Below are 18,668 nucleotides of genomic sequence, written 5' to 3'. Positions count from 1 at the left end.
AAGGGACAAGTTCTGCTTTAGATTTTTGGTCACACTCTATTTGTCTTATGAACTTGTATCTCATTTTCTCCGTTTCTATTCATGCAGTTTATCTGCTTACAGCAACACTATACAACTTGTAGGTTATGTCACACTTGCTTGCACTGAACTTTGCCACAACTGCTTTAAATAGTGGCCTACTTCCTCAGGTTTTTAGCCTATCATGGGAAAGGGGAACTTGTCTGTCTCTAAATTGATGACGCCAGTTTTCAATTCTGGCCATATCTGACTATTTTAACTGCAGGTCACTTCACAGGCAGCAGGTCAGTGCATAGTTATTAGAGTGGTTTTCTAAAGGAATATGAAATTCTCCCTGCTACTGATGATTTATAGTGCACAAGAATCGGGAGTAATTCTGACACTGGCCTGGAATACAATGATTAGAGATGTCTGCGAGAACCCTTAGTTCAAGCACACCAGTAAGTAGTGGTAGGGTATTAAAAATATTCAGAGATGCATGTGGCCTTGCTGACTGGCTAACACCAAAGGTTCTAGCTTCATTGGTATGACACACTAAAGCAGATCAACTTGGCTGGATAGTCATTTGATGATGGAGGTGGGTCTTGTATTAATCTGTTGCTTTCATTGGTTAATTAATAAAGAAACTGCCTAGGCCCATTTGATAGGCCAACCCTTAGGTGGGTGGAGTAAACAGAACAGAATGCTGGGAGAAAGAAGCTGAGTCAGGGAGTCGCCATGATTCTCCCACTCCAGACAGACGCAGGTTAAGATCTTTCCTGGTAAGCCAGCTCGTGGTGCTACACAGAATATTAGAAATGGGTTAGATCAATATGTAAGAGCTAGCCAATAAGAGGCTGGAGCTAATGGGCCAAGCAGTGTTCAAAAGAATACGGTTTCCGTGTAATTATTTTGGGGCATAAGCTAGCCATGCGGGCGGCTGGGTGCCGGGGACGCAGCCCTGCCGCTTCATATTACAACAATTTGAAAATTCCTAATCTGTGACCGTTCCCCCATCCATGATTTCATTTATCTGGGTACATGAGCCCTGTCACTGCACTGAAGGAAACGCTTGTGTTCCACCCCTTATCCTGCTGCTGAGACTTGATTTGCTTCAGGAAGTGCAGCTGGATAAAACTGACTCTTGGGAAAGAGGCTAAAGAACAGGTCTCAATTCTCCCTGTGCCCTGGTGAGAAAACTCACGTAACACAGCGAAGGAGCTTTCGGGGAGAAGCTGCATTCCCGTTCCCAGGAATTAATTCTCAGCTTAGTCTCCTTCTCACTGTGTGACCCAAGTAAAGTCAATTAACCTCTCCATTTCCCATCTGGCTTTAATGATACATTTGTGCAGGTAGCTTGATATTCCCAGGCGGAAAGGCGTGCATGCGTGAGTACAAAGGCTTCTATAAAATAATGTGCAGACAGATCTCCATCCTGCACTGAATGCCCTGCCTAATTCCAGGGCAGCATTTTCAATGGACTCCCCTGTCTCCCACAGTTTATTAGTGTGGGGTGATAGGCTCGGCCCTTTTTTTTTTTTTAACAAAACATTGACAAAAGATCTATTATGGTCTGGGACAAGACTATTAAATTCTGTTTAGGTTTCCCTGGTGAGGTTTTGAAGTAATTTACTTCTTAAGCAAAGAACAAATAAATTAGCCCTCTGCACTAAAGATCTGCTTTTTATTTCCCCAATTCTTGATAAAGCTCCTAAGTGATAAATGGATACTATATCAATTTCACTTTGCAGAGGAGCAGGCAGTCACAACTGTGTGTACAGTGAACCCCTGATAAGCAGTGGCTTCTCATTCACCAGAACAATCCCAAGCCTGGTCAAATTGCCAGAGTAAAGGTATTGATGCAAATATGGCATATGAAAGCAAAATTTTTACTCAGTAAAGAAATCTGTGCATCTGGAACTTTATCTAAAACAACTATGCACTCACCAACATGGCTGCCACTAGTCACTCCTACCCAGTACCCATCATCAACATAGTTGCCACTAGTCACTCCTACCCAGTGCCAATCACCAACCTGACTATCACTAGTCACTCCTACCCAGTGCCCATCACCAACATGGCTGCCACTAGTCACTGCTACCCAGTGCCCATCACCAACATGGCTGCCACTAGTCACTCCTACCCAGCACCCAACACCAACATGGCTGCCACTAGTCACTGCTACCCAGTGCCCATCACCAACATGGCTGCCACTAGTCACTCCTACCCAGCACCCAACATCAACATGGCTGCCACTAGTTACTCCTAACCAGTGCCTATCACCAACATGGCTGACACTAGTCACTCCTACCCAGTGCCCATTACCAACATGGCTGCCACTAGTCACTCCTACCCAGTGGCCATCACTAACATGGCTACCACTAGTCACTGCCACCCAGCACCCAGCACCAATATGGCTGCCACTAGTCACTCCTGGTGTAGGAGGTCCTTCTGTCTTTGTGTTGCTTTCATTGGTTAATAAAGAAACTGCTTTGGGCCTGCTGATAGGGCAGAACTTAGGTAGATGGAAAAGACAGAACTGAATTGTGGAAGGAAAAAAAGCAGAGGGAGAGACGCCATGGAGCCACCAGAGACAGACATGCTGAATTCTTCCTGGTAAGCCGCTGCCATGTGGCAATATACAGATTATTGGAAATGGGTTAAATCAAGATAGGAGAGTTAGCTAATAAGAGGTTAGAGATAATGGACCAAGCAGTGATTTAATTAATACAGTTTCTGTCTGGTTATTTCGGGGCTAAGCTAGCTGGGTGACCAGGAAGAACAGGCAGACCTTCTCCTTGCAACTAACTCCGACCCAGCACATCTTCTCTCTTATTAAAAAGAGCTCTGGTTTGACTGGGAACTCACGATTACAAACAAGGAGAACAGTGAGATCTGCTGAGGCCAGTCAAAGCTCTTATAGTTCTGCTCGGAAGATACTTGGTTTCTAATGTCACTGGTGACATAGCCCAGTTATGAACAGTGAAATGGATCAAAGAACCAGCTTGAGGATTTTTGAGAATTATTGCCATCATTATTTTAAATAAAACGGAATAGCTCCCCCTGCCTCATCCCCAGACTTGACACCACGACACCTGAAGGTGCACCGTGAAGGACAGTGGGCAGCGACGTAAGATAGTCCAGCTGGTGCTAGCGAGGACAGCACTGTCCTTGTGGGTCACCTCTGTTATAGTCCTACTAATGCCAGCAGGCAGCACTTGATCCAATAAACAAAGCAAACTGACTTCTAAAAAGTACCTGCAACTGCAATTTAAATACACGATCTGGAGGTTTTCCTATAGAAAACTCTATCTGTTCCTTATACTTTAGACATATCCATAGGTTGTGACCTATCAAAACATTATAGGTAGTTCCAATAAATATCTCCATCATAAAAGTTTTAAATATATCCTACTGTATGAGAAATAAATTCTAAGTAATTTTATTTCTAATTTCCAATTAAATAAATCAATAAATCCATGTCACTGCTAACTTACACATATTTTATTATCTTCTAACTCAAAAGCAAATCACATAGACATTAGGTCCCTCATTGAAATAGTGATTGGCAGATATGAAAATTAAGGGAGAGAAAGAGCTGCTCAAATATAGCAGCTAACAGATAGAGATAGGTAAAATGTTGAGTTCAGGTTCTGGTTCATGGTCAGTAATAAGTCATAGGCATAAAACTAATCGTTTATAACATATAAGACCATGTATCTGAGAAGTAAGAAATAATGAATTTAACTCCTACATATATGAAAGTATTCATATTTTTTTCAGAAGTAGTGATTTAAATTTCATGCTTATGGCTGAGAGGATTTCATCTAGAAACGTGTGTCGTGAGCACAGGCAGGTTTCACAGCAGGAACTGTGAGTGACCACCTAGAGGTTCTGGGTTGGCCTCTCAGAAGTGTTTGAGTCTTTGTTTGGGGCAGGTTAAAAGCTGGGCTGGGGATATCTGCTTCTGCCATGACAGTGTGCTTCTACTCCTTCCTTTCCTTAGAGTTTGCAAAACTAAACCCTCACAGAAGTGCAGCAGGAGGAGGAGCCACCAGTGAATGACAACTGCCACTGGCGTCTAAAGGAAAATAATTAATCAGATTAAACAGTTAATGAATTAGAAACATTGACATCATTTCTGCAGGGTTGGATTAATTGAAATCAATTCGAATAACAATGCAGCATAACAAATGTTTGGCTGTGAAATATGGGCATGCAGGAAAGCAGCCTGTGTGCGGATTCAGACAACAGAGAAGAGAAGAGGACACCTGATAACTGCCAACAGCTCTGCTGGTAACATTGTACCAATTTCTTAAGCTTGTTTTTAAGTCTAAATAACATTTTACTGATTAAAATAGGCAGTTGTTTATTTTCCCTTTCTTCTCTTATGTTAAATGTTCTTCCTGATGAAGTTCCAGCACAAAGAGAAACAATTCCTTTTCAGTTTGTGGCATCTTCCTCATTTCATCATTTTTGGTTTTCTGGGCGTGAGTTCTGTAACTCACAGTGATCCAGGTTCTCCAGAAATACCCCTTCACCTGTTATACTCCAGGTATCACTGTGGCTCCAAAGAGGGGGCTGATTCCTCCCACCCAAATGTGTCAGCATCGCACCCTACGTGTGTGTGGGGGTCCCAGGTTGTGTTTAAACCTCTTTCCACCAATGAATGTGCACACACACGCACTTAGAGCTCCACCTTTGTCAGACAATCTCACCTCTTTCTGGTCTGACTTAACTATTTACCTTTGTCCAAGACTGACTGCTGGCTTTCCCATCTCTGGGGGTCATGATCACCACACAAATGTCCCAGCTAGAGGGCAGTACTGTCCCAGAACGGATGAGGTAGAGGGCACTGAACTCAAATTCCAAAGCTTTTTTTTTTTTAAAAGTAAAAATAATTAGCTTAGCTATATCCCATTCAATTTGGGGATCTACTTGTACCTAAGACTATCCATAGCTTGTCTGGTTTCAAATGTAAGTGAACCTCTGGTATCCAATAGTTAGGATCCTTGGGGCCAGAGCACTGGGTTCTTTCCCAGTCTGAACCTGTGTGCTGGCTCCAGCTTTGCCCATCTTACTACGAGAAATGGGTGAAATTCCCGCTTTCCTGTCCTACCCTCTCCCCTGTCCTGTGTCCTTCCATCCCCTCTATGTTCTTCTCACTGCAGTCTCTCCCACCAGAGCCACAGTTAGAAATTGGAGAACCCACCGAGAGTCACTAAAACAAGCCTAAAATGTCCTGAAAACTCAAGACATCCAGCACATTCTCCAGTCATGCCCTCTATGTGTATGCCTTATCTGTATGCCCTGTGACCATTTCTAGGAGCTGCCTCTTCTCAGAATGCTGTGAATCACCAAAGTCAGACTTTATAAATGGCTCCTCTACCTAAACCTAACATAGTAACACACAAACACACATACACACACACAGAGACACACACACACACACACACACACATGTATGCATGCCACGAGCTATGTGCTCTGAGCTCTTCAGATCTCCTAGGTCACTATGTACTGCTTTCTCTTTGTCTTTTCCCTCAAGAGGCCACCAAATAAAACTGATCAGCACCATGGAGAGCACAGCTAAAGCTGGTGGGCAGCAAAAGTCAGCAGGCAAAAGGGTTCTGAGGCATGAGAAAGCTCAGGCAGGGAAAAAAACTGCAGGGTGAGAGGTGGAGGTGAATCCAGCACTGGCCCAGCCTCTGCTCTGCAGACACTGGACCTGACTGTTCACTGGCTTGGATGCTGCAGCTGCCAGGAGATGAATCTTCCTTGGAGGCCTCCTGAGCAAGAACAGCTGCCACGTAGCTGTACAAAACACACCCAGAAAGACTTCAAGAGACATGCAGTGTTCAGAGTCTTGGTTGCACTCTCGAATCTCTGAAACACTTGACAGTCAACATGATAAGACACAAAGAGGGGACAATTGCATCAGATGTTGACATTAGAAAGGAAGTAAGCTTAGATATAAGCCCAAGACTGCAATTTATTACAAGGATGTGCATAGCTTCCCAGGCAAGCAGACTCCTGACCAACAATTAATCTGCAGCAAATATTAAGTTTAAGAATGATTACACATTTTAACTATATTTCTTAATAAATTTCCTCCCATAAATTTTGCCTAATCTATAAACCAATTTTAAACAAAATCCATCATGCCAGGCACTTTACATCTTATTCTATTTACTGCGCCATTTCTCATCAGAAACCTTTTAGCTTTAATGCTATTCCGAGGCAGACTGTCTCATTAGGGTGGCAGAGATAAAGTTCTTTCTGAGATAAAGTAATTATAGTGATTGTAGGGGAAATATCATCCAAACTTCTTGGCTGCAGTAATCTCCTGGCTTCTGATTAATTTTAAGTTAACAAACTGAGTGCAAACAAAGAGATTCCAGTGGTGGATAACGCCGGTAACCCAGAGTGGGAACCGGAGAGATCTGCCATGTGTAGCTTTAATCAGAAACTAAGGTGTTAGTGGGCTTAGCAGGCAAGTATCCCAAGGCAGCACGTGCACATAGGCATATTCTCTTGACTCTTGGCTGCATCTGCTCTGTCCTCCAAGTGCTACTGGAGACAATGACTTGACTCTCTAAATACCTTTTGTATATTTGAAGCTTATTTCCAATTGGATAAGTCAGTTTCTTCCCACCATACAACGACGTACTTAGTCCTTTTCTTGAGGAAACCGACATCCCCTAGGATGTGGGCAGTGCGGAGAGTGATGATGGGGTGGGTACGATACTTCACCCTCAATGGAAAGCAGTCCCATTGGGTTAGACCAGAGACTGGCAGTCTGCAGGGGGTCGAGGGGATCCCTCAGAGTGAAAGAGCCCTCCCTATCAGCAGCAACTCGAACTAAAGTCCCCAGTTCAGTCAGAGCGTTAAAGGTCTCTGAGACTGCTTTGGACTGCAAGAGCAGGTCCTAGGAAAGTAGTTGAAACAGTGGCGTGAGTCATTTTAAATTACCCATTTAACTGCTCAAAACTACAGCCAGAAACAATAGTAATGCACAGAGCAGCTCCTGCTGTGCTCGCCCCTATCTCATTCCTGCATGGCCCCAAGTGGGTAATCTTTGAAGCAGTGGTTGAGAAATTGAATGCCTGCCATGTGTTTTCAATCAGCTGTGCTCACTGCTTTCCAGCGAGCACTCACACTTCTAAAGATGATCTCCATCTAGTTGAAACCCTGGGCAAGGTCACCGTGAAATGGAAGGGATATTTTGTTTTGGAAATGGTAGAGAACCTGGTGTGTGAGCTGATTCTCAACTCACTTGCAAGGTCATGTCAAAACCTCAGACTCCAATTTCCCCTTAGCACAGAGATGGCTAATGTCCATCTTCCTTGCCCGTTTATTAGGGGCAGCACATGAAAGGAGAAGTGTGGTTTAAACCAATGTGTGAACGACCCTTTGCTGCCACAGGCCCAGTGTCTGTAGAGTTGAGGAGAACTGGCATCATTACTGAATATCTAATAACGACAAAACATGTAGAGGTGACCACAAAGACATGCTACAGGCCACCACTCTGCAGACAGGGTTCTCTAGACAAGAGAAATGAACACATATGTTCAAAAGTAACTCAGTTAGCTAAGATGATTCTATTTTTTCTCCTTCAAGAATACTTTTGTAGCTATTCTTCAATGAACCACACACACTATTTGATTGCAATTGGTCACCTACTTATGATATCATATTTTCAAATTTTCATAAACAGAGAAAATTGCATACGCTGTTGAATTTTTTGAAGAATTGGAAAATGAAACCGAACAGATGACTATTATTTATATAGAAATCACCCTTCTTGACCTGCAGGATAAGCAGCAGTTCCACTGCCTGCCACTGAGTGCGTAGCTGTCCTGTGAAAACTGTCATTTCGACAACAGACCAAAGCATCAGATCTCTTCTGCTGTGGACCAGCCCCACTACCTCTGAAATACAGGTGAAGAGGAACAACACTGGACTCTCTCGGTTAGACACTTACCACTTTGTAAATGTGTCATAAAAAATCAGAGGAAAATATAGATAAGGAACCCAAGTAGGGAAACTATCAAACTGTTGTCAATACATCATAATAAGGCTTTCAAAAGGGCGTGGCCCTATGAAGTCAATTATGAGAGCTCAGAAACAGAACCGACATTCAACATAAACTGCTTTGTGGTGTACAGGTAAGAGAGAGTGAGCTGATGGGGATAAAGTGAGGAACAGGGGCAGGCTGTCGGACCACACAAAGCACACAGATGGAATAGTGCACAGCAGAAGGAGAATTGGAGCAGTGATGATCACGGAGGACATCTCAGGCGGTCCTGGGGACAGCAGGTGAGATGGGGCAGAGTGCGACCTCTGGACTGACACACATGGCTCTTGGAAATGGTCCTGGAAATCAGAGGCTTGGACTTCCTCTTAGAGGAAGGTGAAGCTCCTCGAAGTTGAAATCCTAGCTGCCTCTGATCCAGTGAGGAAGAGAGAGCATCTGTTCTACCTAGATTTTCACAGCAGCTCACAAACAAACATATACACAAGTAGATAAATATGTATGTAGACGGTGACAGAATGATGGTGGAAAGAGGTTGACATTTTTATATGTGTCCTGAATGCTGTCTTAAGCATTCTTTATAGTGACATAATCTCCTTACCAAAGATACACCCTGTCTTGTCAGTGAAGGATTGTCCCCAAACTGACAAAGGCAGGACACAGGGAACTGGCTGTGCTCCAGGGACACTATGGCTCCACAACCATTTTTCAACCAGACGCTACAGTGCCTCTCTGACTCTGACTGGGTCCTTATCTCACCCAGGCTCCGGTCAGCACCAGCATCTAACATCAACCTACCATGTAGTGTCTACCATGCTCGTCTTTGTTTGGATACATGGAGACAGAAGCCACAAGGTTTTGCTATTTTTCTGTTGGGATTTTATTTTTCTTCTCTATTTGTCCTCCATAAAGCACATTTTTCAAATGACAAATTTCATATAAAATTATATACTTATGACTATCTTGATTAAAATCGAAACAGAACATTCAGCCACAGTGAGTCTTATTCCATAGCTTGTTGTCTATTAGCCAGTGTTACAGTCTGAGCCTCCCTGTGCCCCAGCATCTTTCCCTCCCCTGCCGTCCCAGACATAATTACACACTTTATCACTGGCCTGAGTTCTGGGTGTTGTCTGTGTGATCCTTAGGTATATATTCATTTGTATGGAGAAAAAGAGCAAACTATCCTCAGAGCTTAATATAAACAAAACAGTATGGGTTCACACTCAGCCTGCCTAAACTGGTTTTCATGGGTAAATTCCTGGGTCCCTTTAAGACTCAACTTTCTCAAATCAAACATGGGGTTACTGATGACACTTAGAGTGATGACATGCAATAAATGATGCAATGCACGAAGAGGGGTCAATCGCTCTTGCTGCTTGCATTAAGACACTCCAGGAAGTAAGGACACCTTTACCACTGAAAGCCATCAGGTTGAGGACAGACAAAGAGGCCACGTGTTGACTTAAGAACAGCAAAGGAGAGGGGGAAGTGGAAGAACCCTCCCATTGGACCCACGCAGCCTGCTCTGAGGCAGGAGTCCTGTTCAGTGAGCCTGCTAGAGGAGGCCTACTGTAATAGCTTCAGATCAAATGATATGACTTCTCAGTGGATTTCATTATTTAGTTAAAAATACTGTATCCTAGGTAAACACTGAATCACAGGTTTGAGGAAACAGACTCATGGTTTCTCTTTTATACAGTACGTTCTTAAGATCTTAAACAAATCCCCAAATTCTCATTGATCAGGACTTTCCCTGACTTCCTATCTCTTGCACAGCAAACTCTGAGCAGCCCTCATCACTGGGGTCTCCATCTGGTACTTGGGATACTTATCCCCAGCTGAGCACTGACTCCCTTGGACTTTGGGCTTCTCTGCCTTTGTTCTCACGGCTGTGATAATCAGACTTTCCAAATGCTACTGCCCTATGCCTCATCAATATCAGTCTACTGTAATGTCCGGCATAGCTCCCGGGGCAGACCAGACTGGGGCGGGAAGAGAATAAAGAAAAGACAAACTCAGGGAGAAACATAGACAGGCTGAGATTGGGTGGACTGAAATCTCTGACAGAGAAGCTTCAGGAGCCTGGAAGCTCAGGGTGTTTATCATATACGTTGAACAGAGTGGGTGGGAGAGCCACTGTACACAGCTAAACGTGGAGGTGATTACATGCAGATAGATAAGGAGGCAGGGCAATGGTGCACAGCAGATCGAGGGAACAGGTTTAGTCGGGGCAGGAGTAGTCTCTGTAGGGCAGCAGTCCTCAGGTTGTAAATATCTGGGGGCAGAGAAAGCAGTTGGAGACATTTTCTGTATACACTATCAACATATGTACATGGACAGAAAGAGACTTTACTGTCCTTCTGCGCCTCCCTGTGAACAGGAAGGCTTTGACATTTTCTAGCGGGTCTGAGGCACGGAGTCTTGATATGGCCAGCTCACGTCAACAGCATACATTCACTCAGGACTTCACATGTCACATGGAACCCTTTCAGAGGCTGCTCTGATATTTTATATCAAAGGCTGAGAGACTTTTTCTCAAATGAATACTCAGGCTCCAGCAGCGATCCTGCCCATGTCCACGCACACAGCTACGGACAACAGGCACGGAGGAGGTGGCCCAGGTTTCACCAAACTTCATTCACGAACAGTGGAACTGAAGTGTCAGAGAATGGCCCGAGTCACACACTGGTGCTCATCCTTTTATTTTTCTTCCCCAGTGATTTGAAAACATGAGAACGGCTCTGGGCCAGGATGCGGGAAGTGAGCAGGTGTGGCAGTGCTCACTTTGGTACCACTGCTCTCAGTGCGGACATGGGGGCTCTACAACTGCCCTTACTCTTACTACTATTAGCGGAAAGTTGTCGCGTAATCGATCAACCTCAACATACTGTTCCCAGGCGGACCTCTAGTGTGTTCTACGTGTGTAGCCCAGCTCACACCACACAAGTCCGAACGCAGCACATTTCCAGTTCTCAAATCCCTTCAGAGTCTCTTCCACAAAATAACTCCTTCACCTTGTGAGGCTACTACTTTTATAACTAGGCTCTACGCAAACCTGAGCTGAAAAAAAGATGTAGATTGTGTGTGTGTGTGCATGTGTGTGTGTGTTTGTGTGTGTATATATGAGTGTTTGTGTGTATATGTGTGTATATATACATGTATGTGCATATGTGTGTATGTGTGTTGTGTCTGTGTCAGGGAGATGTGGCTGTGGTATATAGCAGCTGAATTTACAGAGCAGAGGGAAGCTCAGAGGGAAGCTATATTTGACATGAAATTTGAATGCCATCAGCAATCACAACCTCTCAGAAGAACATCTTACTTTCCACGTGGTGATGCTCGAACAGAAACAGGGGGAGGTGGCTCCACAGAGACAGGTTTATTAATCCAGGCAAGAGCAGCCGTCTGAGGACACTGCCCTTGCCTCCTTACCTGGACCAAGGTCAGGGTGGCTTGTCTGCAGGTGCCGCACTGAACTCGGAGCTTTCCAGGCTGGACCCTGTGGCAGGGGCCTTTGCAGTAGACATAGAAGCTGTTGTAGGTGGGTTTACCTGCTGGAAAAAAGCAGAGAGAGTGCCCAGTCAGTGCTGGTCCAAAATGAGCCCAGACACTCTCTATCAAAACCTGTCAGAGGCAAGCCACACAACGAACTCCACGGGAACATGCACTGAGGTTGGAAGAATGAACATTTCCAGGAGGAGATAGAAACTTAGAAAATTTAGTTTTATGTTGAAAAGGATGGTGTCCTCTCCTCTTGCCAACAGCCCTGTGACCTACTCATCAGAGTATACAGCTTGCTGCCAAGAGCCTGGCCAGAGTGTTTGCACACCAGGAAATTAAACTCTTCTTTGCTACTGAAATCTGGGAAGAGGACAGGAAATTCCGAGTCTGGGAAATGCAGAGACCACAGCCCTGAATTCTATTTCATGCTTCTGTACACAGCAGTGAAGACTCAAGATCGTTTCCTCTTAGAATTGTATCTGCACAGCCAAGTCAGTCTTTCCTCATGATATGCGTGACTGGACCACAGCTGTTGGGTTTCTAGGGAACACTTGACAAAATTCAGTAATACATGAGCCCAAAACCCCATGGAGGTTGGTGGGTCCTGCAGCTTGTGCAGTTTGCAGCCTGTGCAGTTTGCAGCCTGGGCACATGGTTGTGCAGTCTGTGCAGATGGATGTGCAGTCTGTGCAGAGGTTCAGCATGTGCAGTTGTGCAGCCTGGGCAGAGGTGCAGCCTGGGCAGAAGTGCAGGCTTTGCATTCTGCTGACTCTCTCTAGCTGGACAACTGCCATTCCAGCATAGTATTCCCAAGAGTAAAAGAGAAACATAAAATAAATCGATCTAATTAAATAATTTCTCTCAAGTGTCAATAAACTCAAAGTGCCACTCCTTAAAATAAGGAAAGCTCATGGGTATCTGATGCTTCTGTGTCTGTGAATAACTGACTAGAAGCTCTTAGGGTACGATGATTGCTTTCTAAATTTCTAAGTTCCCCAACTTACTTGTTAAGTTTTGATCATTATCTAACTGTTGCTAGGGGGTAGGATACAAGATTGTCATGATGTAAACGTATTATATTTTAATAATCATCACAAGCATCTAGGAAGAATAAGTATTTCTTTTGATCATGACTGAAAAGTTTTGGTCACTCAAATTCATATCATATAGTTGACCGGAAATGCACAGAGATAATGAGAAAACACCAGAAGACCCTGATGTTTCTCTACTCAGCCTTACTCTGCATCTGACAAAACTCTGTGAGACAGATGGTAAAATAAGGAACACTTGGAAGCATCTGCGATACATTTTATAGTGGCCCCTCCTCAGTAATGAATACGTAGCTGTCAGTGTGAAAGGGAAGACAGACTAAAAAAACATGTTTGCATTGACACTAAATGTCTATTTTGACAACTCTCTATGGCTTTAGTGCCTTGTGGGTAAGATATACAAGCTATGAATATTGCATTGTTATCAGCAAATATAATTATTACATGAAATATATGTAGATCATAATTGAAACACAGAGCCACGAGTCAATGTTACAGTAATTATAACATAATACGTGATTGACAACCAAAAGGTCACAGGAACTGTGACAGCTCTGACCTGTGTGAACCCTGTGAAGGATTTCCAGTTTCCTCACTGTTAAAACTTATCAGCAGTGGGGGAAATGGAGTCCCACACTTTTAATTACTCTCTGTGAAACTTAAGCAATAAAAACAGAGAACGGGTGATGGAACAGCCAAAGCTTCCCAAAGGGGGAAGTGTGGGCAGAGGAGAGTACCACGTGCTCAGTATTAGAGGAGCCTTGCTGAAACTGCACGGCCTGCAGTCTCTTCCCTCCCTGCACAGCAACGGCAATGTCTGTGGTGTTGTTTCAGCTAATGATGCATCAGGGGAAGACAGGAGCCCTTCCACCCCTGCATGCTTCAACCCTCGCCGAGTCCTTGAGAAGCCAGACACAAAATGCAGCCTGCCATGTGGGTGCCCTGGAAGTCCACAGGATGACACGCAATCCATTACACCTTGCTACCCAGAGTCAGCCGATTAATAGCCAGTCTAAGGGAGATCAAGGTCAGGGCAGTCCTGGCTGAAGCACATTTCAAGCTGTTGGCTCCATTCAGGCAAACAGTTGAGGCCTGTTCAGGTGAATCATGAGAGCCCCACACGGAGTGGCTTCCCTACCTGGCTGGCAGTGTGACACAATTTACAGTGGGCAGGTTGCTTTGTGTCCTGCTGTGGCCTGGACTATACTGGGCAGGAATGAGAGCAAATGCCCCATACTTTTGTGGGTAGGGTTCCCATTGGCTTGATGAAGAGCCTGCAGCTTATACTCACACAGTCATCTCTCCAGAGACAACAGCAGGGTGATCCTGTGAAAGTCCTCCAAAGCTTCACCAGGGAGGCAGCACGATAGTCATTAAGGGGCATCTGCCATTCCCACTTCCTTCTGGACCTTCAAGATCTTTTGTTCTAATCCCTAGGTCTCTCCTTCATTACCCAAAGTAGCTGAATCAGCTCATGTTTACAGGATGTACTTCTTTTCACACAATAAGCTAAGACCTGCAGAAATGTTTAAACTGCATATAAGTTAAATACCATTATTGTAGTTTATCAATTGTAGTCATTTTGGTAGGAATCTTCATGTATCTATACCACAGAGAGATACACAGTCTTCACATACATAATTCTGACTGCAACCTTCATCATTAAGTTGAACATTTAAGGATGTCTATCCTTAAATCCTCCAGCATTCTGATGGTAAGAGTTTTTAAAACATGAAACCACAGAAGTTTTAAAATAATTTGTCTATTTAACACCTCTAACCATAGACTGATAAGCTAAGTTCATCATGCTTTACATAACACAGCAGAACTCTGAAAGCTGTTAAGAACTTTGGGGTGGTGTTGTTACTGTGCAAACCCCTGGGGGTTGCTGTGGGACAATGTCACTTGTATTTTAAATAAATGCTGACTAACCAGTAGCCAGGCAGGAAGTAGAGGTGGAGTAGTGAGAATTCTGGGAAAAGGAAAGATTGAGTTCACAGTCATCACCCAAACACAAAGGAAGCCAGACACAGAACAAGCAACATGTGACTGCCTCACTGAAAAAGGGACCAAGCCACATGGCTAACACAGACAAGAATTATGGGTTGATATAAGTTATAAGAATTAATAAATAAGAAGCCTGAGTTACTGGGCCAGTTTATAATTAATGTAGACCTTGGTGTATTTCTTTGGTTGAAGGACTGGGAAGGACAAAAACCTCAGTCAACAGAATGGCATGCCAATGTAGGGCTGACCAAATACACTTAAAAGTCTGAGAGAGCTTGGGAAGTTATTCTAGATGGAAAAGAATAGAGTTAAGCATGACTTCTTGACAACAACATTTTCTTGGGTGGGCTCTGGTTGCTAGAGGCAAGCATTCTCATTGAAGAGAGGCTTCCTGACTCAGCTTTAGCTGCAAAACCTTGCGGCACGAGGCCATCTAAAATCCAATAAAAACCTGAGAGAGCTTGAAAAGGAATTCTAGACACAAAAATACAGAGTTTAACACACCTTATTGTTGTTTGCTGGCAGCATGCAACAGCTCTTTTAAGAGAGGTTTTCCTGATTCAGCAGTAGCCATGCTGTTTTGAAATGCTGGCCTTCTGGGCAATGCTGCCAGCACAACCTCTGTTTTTTGTTTTTTGTTTTTTTTTCCTTCAGAAGACCGAGCATTGAAATGGGGTTTGTGAGCAATGTACTACAACTTGTTTAATGGCAACATAGACCTGCTGTGTGCCTAAAACTGGGGCAATGTGCATGGTTTGCAGAGGTGGTGAATGGACTTCCACCATGTTGGACTGTGCAAAGCAAGCAGAAAGTACTGTATATACCTTAGTAATGCTGCAGCTTAAGATTTTAAGAAGCGCTTAGCAGTTTAAGAAGCACTCTTGGACAGAAAAGAATTACAGATACACTGTAGGACAGATTCAGATATAAAAGTACTCTAAATGAGTCACAGTATTGGATAAATGTATGTAGGTTTAGGAGAGAGAAGAAAAAGTGTATAGAGAGTTAGAAAAGAAGGTAAAGTCTTTAAAGAGACAGAGAACAGGCAGTCATAGATTAAAAGGAGTAAAGAAAAATAAGTCACAGAAAGATGGAATATGCAAAGAGAGTCTGGATTATGTATACTATTGTGTTTTCTTTGCATTTTTTGACAGCAGACAGACATTTGATTCTGGGTACTGTTAAGCTAAGCCAACATATATATTTTAAAGGTATCTTGATTTCAAAATATGGATCTAAGGATATGTTGCTTTGGAAAAGAGGTTCTGATTTTGTTTCCACAGAGGACAAGAATCTGTGGATTCATTCCAGACTACTGTGATTTGATGGACCAAGATCCCCTGAAAGATCACATGAACACCCTCAAAAAAATTACTTCACCCAAAATAATCATCAGGAAGTCTAGAGAACTATGCCCAAATTCTAAAATATTGTTTATACATGTTTATTTACATTTAAAAGGGGATATGCTATAGAGATTTGCATGGGTATGGATCTTGGTTTATTGATACAGATTTAAGGTCAATTTTGTTATACTGTGTATATGTATTTCTGCTCTTGATTAAGGTATTGTGTTTGTGCAGCTCATTTAAAAATGCAATGTATAATAAAGCAATATAGATAAACAGATAATCATCTATAATAGACAAGCTTTTACTCATGTTAGTTTGATTTGCTAGATGTACAGAAATGTATTTCAGATGGATAGGCATTCTTCAAACCTTTAAAAGACTACAGAATATGGCATTTAAAATGTTTTAAGAACTTGGGACTTTTCATGACAGTGAGACACATCTGCTCCTGGTATCACCAATCTACTTCAAGAGGAAGATGGCATTGAAGAGGCTCCTTATGGAGTTGGTTAGCCATTTGGGTAAGAAACTGTTCTTGCCTGGACTGCTTGATGGACTGGACATGTAGGACCCACAGAGAAATGACTGTTGTACTTGCCTAAACGTGAGACGATCCTTCGGGGGTTCCTGCTAGACATTCTTCTGCAGGGATGCAGAAAAATATAACTAAAAAACTGCCAATATGGGCAGAACTGTCTTTGAAATTTCCTGCTTTGTGGAAAAGTCTGATGAATACTATGGACAAGTAGGCTGAGGATGAATGCCCCAAAGGTACAGAACAACTTTGGATGACTATCCAGGCAGCAAGACGTCTCTGTCAATTCTAGAGTTTTAGAAGTTGCTTACAATGACCTTATTGCTTACTTAGGTAATATTATATCCTTTTGGAGTCTTTGATGGAGTTGAAGAATTGATAGTTATAGTTTTTCTTAGTTATTATAAAAGATAAAGTAGATATAAATATTGTAACTGTAATTCTTGCTTGAGACCTGTTTTGTTATATGTAATTTCACTATGTTAAAGTTAAAACCTTCCTTTCATTTAAACAAAAAAGGATTCCCCTCTGTACGCTGTGAATAACATTGGTTAATAAAGGAACTACTTTGGGTCTATAGCAGAGCTATAGGGGAACAGAGCTAGGTGGGAAAAACAAAACTGAATGTTGGGAGAAAGGAGGCAGAGTCAGAGAGAAGTCATGAAACCACCACTGAATGCAGATGCACTGAAACTATGCTGGTAGGCCATGACCTCATGGTAATGCACAAATTAATGGAGATGGGTTAAATTAAGATATAGGAGTTGCAAATAAGAAGCTAGAAATAATAGCCCAAGCAGTGATTTAATTAATACAGTTTCTGTGTGATCACAACAAATTAGCATCCAATGTGGGGCTGAGCAAATCCACTTAAAAACCTGAGAGAGCTTGGGAAGTTATTCTAGATAGAAAAGAATAGAGTTAAGCACAACTTCTTGATAGCATTTTCTCAGGTGGGCTCTGCTTGCTAGAGGCAAGCATTCTCATTTAAGAGTGGCTTCCTGACTCAACTTTAGTAGCAAAACTTTTAAGCTTTAGCTGCAAAACCTTTTAAGAGGCCCTGCAATGAAACACTTAAATGGTACTGATGAAAAGCTGACTGCATTCTTTTTGGTTGTGGCAGAGATCTTAAAACACCATAGAGTTGTGGCAATAAACATGGCTCTGGCCAGTACCTCTGCCATGAGGCTAGACTCTCAGAAAAAAGCTAAGTAATTGGATGGATCTAGCCATAAAAGCCATGTTTATCCTAGCCATATCGATATGGCCTTTAATCCTAGCCATATTGATTAGCAAATTAAAGACTCATGTGGTCAGAAAAAGAGAGATATACAGAAAGATAAATTCAAAGACAAAGAAAACCCCTAAATGGTTTACTGTGTGTTTTAAAATATGTGTAGTCTTGGGATAAAAATAAAAGGATAAAGTCCCTAAAAGAAAAAAGAAAAAGAGTAGTTGGGTGTGGTGGCATACACCTTTAATCCCAACACTTGGGAAGCAGAGGCAGACAGATCTCTGTGAGTTCAAGGACAACCTGGTCTACACAGTGAATTTCAGGACTGCCAAAGATACACAGAGAAACCCTGTCTCAAAAAGCCAAAAATTAAAAATAAAAATAAAAGAAATGAGGATTAAAATAAAGCCATGTAAAGATGGAAAATACACAGAGAGTCTGGATACTGTATGTTATTGTGTTGTCTTTAAATTGTTTGATGGCTGAGGAAGTAGCAAAAACTGCTAAAAAATATTTGATTATACATGCTGCTGGATTAATCCAATATATATATTTTGAAAATGCCTTGACTTCAAAATTTAAGTCAAAGGGTATATTACTTTGGAGAAGAGGTTTTGTTTTTGTTTCCACGGGAAATGAGAGACTGTAGATTCATTCTGGGCTAAGAAAAATCAGGTTTGATCAAGGAAGACTTTCTGAAGAATCTCTAATAGGAGCAGTTAGCCCAGATGATCCAACATTTCATAGGACCTCTGTTGCAGTTTCCTCTGAATTCTGCATCTAGAACAGTTTCAAGACTGCTGGCTGAGATGATCAAGCCTCACAGAATTTTCCAATCAGGACTTGACCATAATCTTAAATTTTCTTTAGTTCACCATAAGATTATCATCACCCCCAATCAGCAGGAAGTAGCCTTGAAAACTACACCCCCATTGCCCAAAAATGGATTATGGAT

The 18,668-nt window shown here is 42.6% G+C and overlaps 1 protein-coding gene across 2 annotated transcripts in view; it reads right to left on the bottom strand.

Annotated features, from left to right (window-relative positions):
• Positions 1–18,668, bottom strand: part of Prkn (parkin RBR E3 ubiquitin protein ligase) — a 1,199,352-nt gene that overhangs the window by 722,266 nt on the left and 458,418 nt on the right. For both annotated transcript variants that reach the window (XM_057763084.1, XM_057763085.1), the window contains exon 4: positions 11,468–11,589. In XM_057763084.1, coding sequence (XP_057619067.1) covers positions 11,468–11,589 — 122 coding nt within the window. The remainder of the gene's footprint in view (positions 1–11,467; positions 11,590–18,668) is intronic.

The sequence above is a fragment of the Chionomys nivalis genome, chromosome 2, assembly GCF_950005125.1.
Source record: "Chionomys nivalis chromosome 2, mChiNiv1.1, whole genome shotgun sequence".
In the NCBI taxonomy this organism is placed as follows: domain Eukaryota; kingdom Metazoa; phylum Chordata; class Mammalia; order Rodentia; family Cricetidae; genus Chionomys; species Chionomys nivalis.
This window is presented reverse-complemented; position numbering and strand designations above follow the sequence as displayed.